The 554-nt window shown below is 70.8% G+C and overlaps 1 protein-coding gene across 1 annotated transcript; it reads right to left on the bottom strand.

Annotated features, from left to right (window-relative positions):
• Positions 1–48: 48 nt before the first annotated feature.
• ACA1_042560 (uncharacterized protein) lies at positions 49–408 on the bottom strand (the record flags this gene model as incomplete). Its single annotated transcript, XM_004338850.1, has 1 exon — positions 49–408. A coding segment is annotated over one exon (360 nt), but the record flags the coding sequence as incomplete, so codon positions are not given.
• Positions 409–554: the final 146 nt, after the last annotated feature.

Below are 554 nucleotides of genomic sequence, written 5' to 3'. Positions count from 1 at the left end.
GCCCTCCAGCTCGCCCTCGCTGTCGCCGTCGCCCTCCAGCTCGGCCACGCCCTCCGCGACTCCCTCCGGCTCGCGCTCGCCGTCGTCGTCGCCCTCCAGCTCGGCCACGCCCTCCGCGACTCCCTCCGGCTCGCCGTCGCCCTCTTCGACGCCCTCCAACTTGCCGTCGCCGTCGCCCTCTTCGACGCCCTCCAACTTGCCCTCGCCGTCGCCTTCTCCGACGGTCGAGGTCACCCTGCTCGAGAACGGCGTGCCCCGGGAGAGCCAGCTCACCGAACCGCCCGGCCAGTACTTCCGCGGTCTGGTGCCCCGCGGCGTGACCCACTTCACCATCACCCTCGAGCTCCTCGGCTTTGGCGAAGAGGCGCCGCCCAGACGCTCGATCGTGGAGCGCAACGAGCCGCGCGTCTGCGTCTACTCCCGACGAGAACAGCTCCCCACCGTCGAGGTCTATGGTACGCCTATTGCCCCTCCCCCCACGGGTCGTGCATCGTGTGTGTGCGTGCGTGCGTGCGTGCGTGCGTGAGTGTGTGTGTGTGGTCGCGTGCGTGCGT

This window comes from Acanthamoeba castellanii (genome assembly GCF_000313135.1).
Source record: "Acanthamoeba castellanii str. Neff unplaced genomic scaffold scf7180000084573, whole genome shotgun sequence".
NCBI classification, from domain to species: Eukaryota; Discosea; order Longamoebia; family Acanthamoebidae; genus Acanthamoeba; species Acanthamoeba castellanii.
The sequence above is the reverse complement of the archived record's forward strand: the minus strand, read 5'-3'. Positions and strand labels throughout refer to the sequence as shown.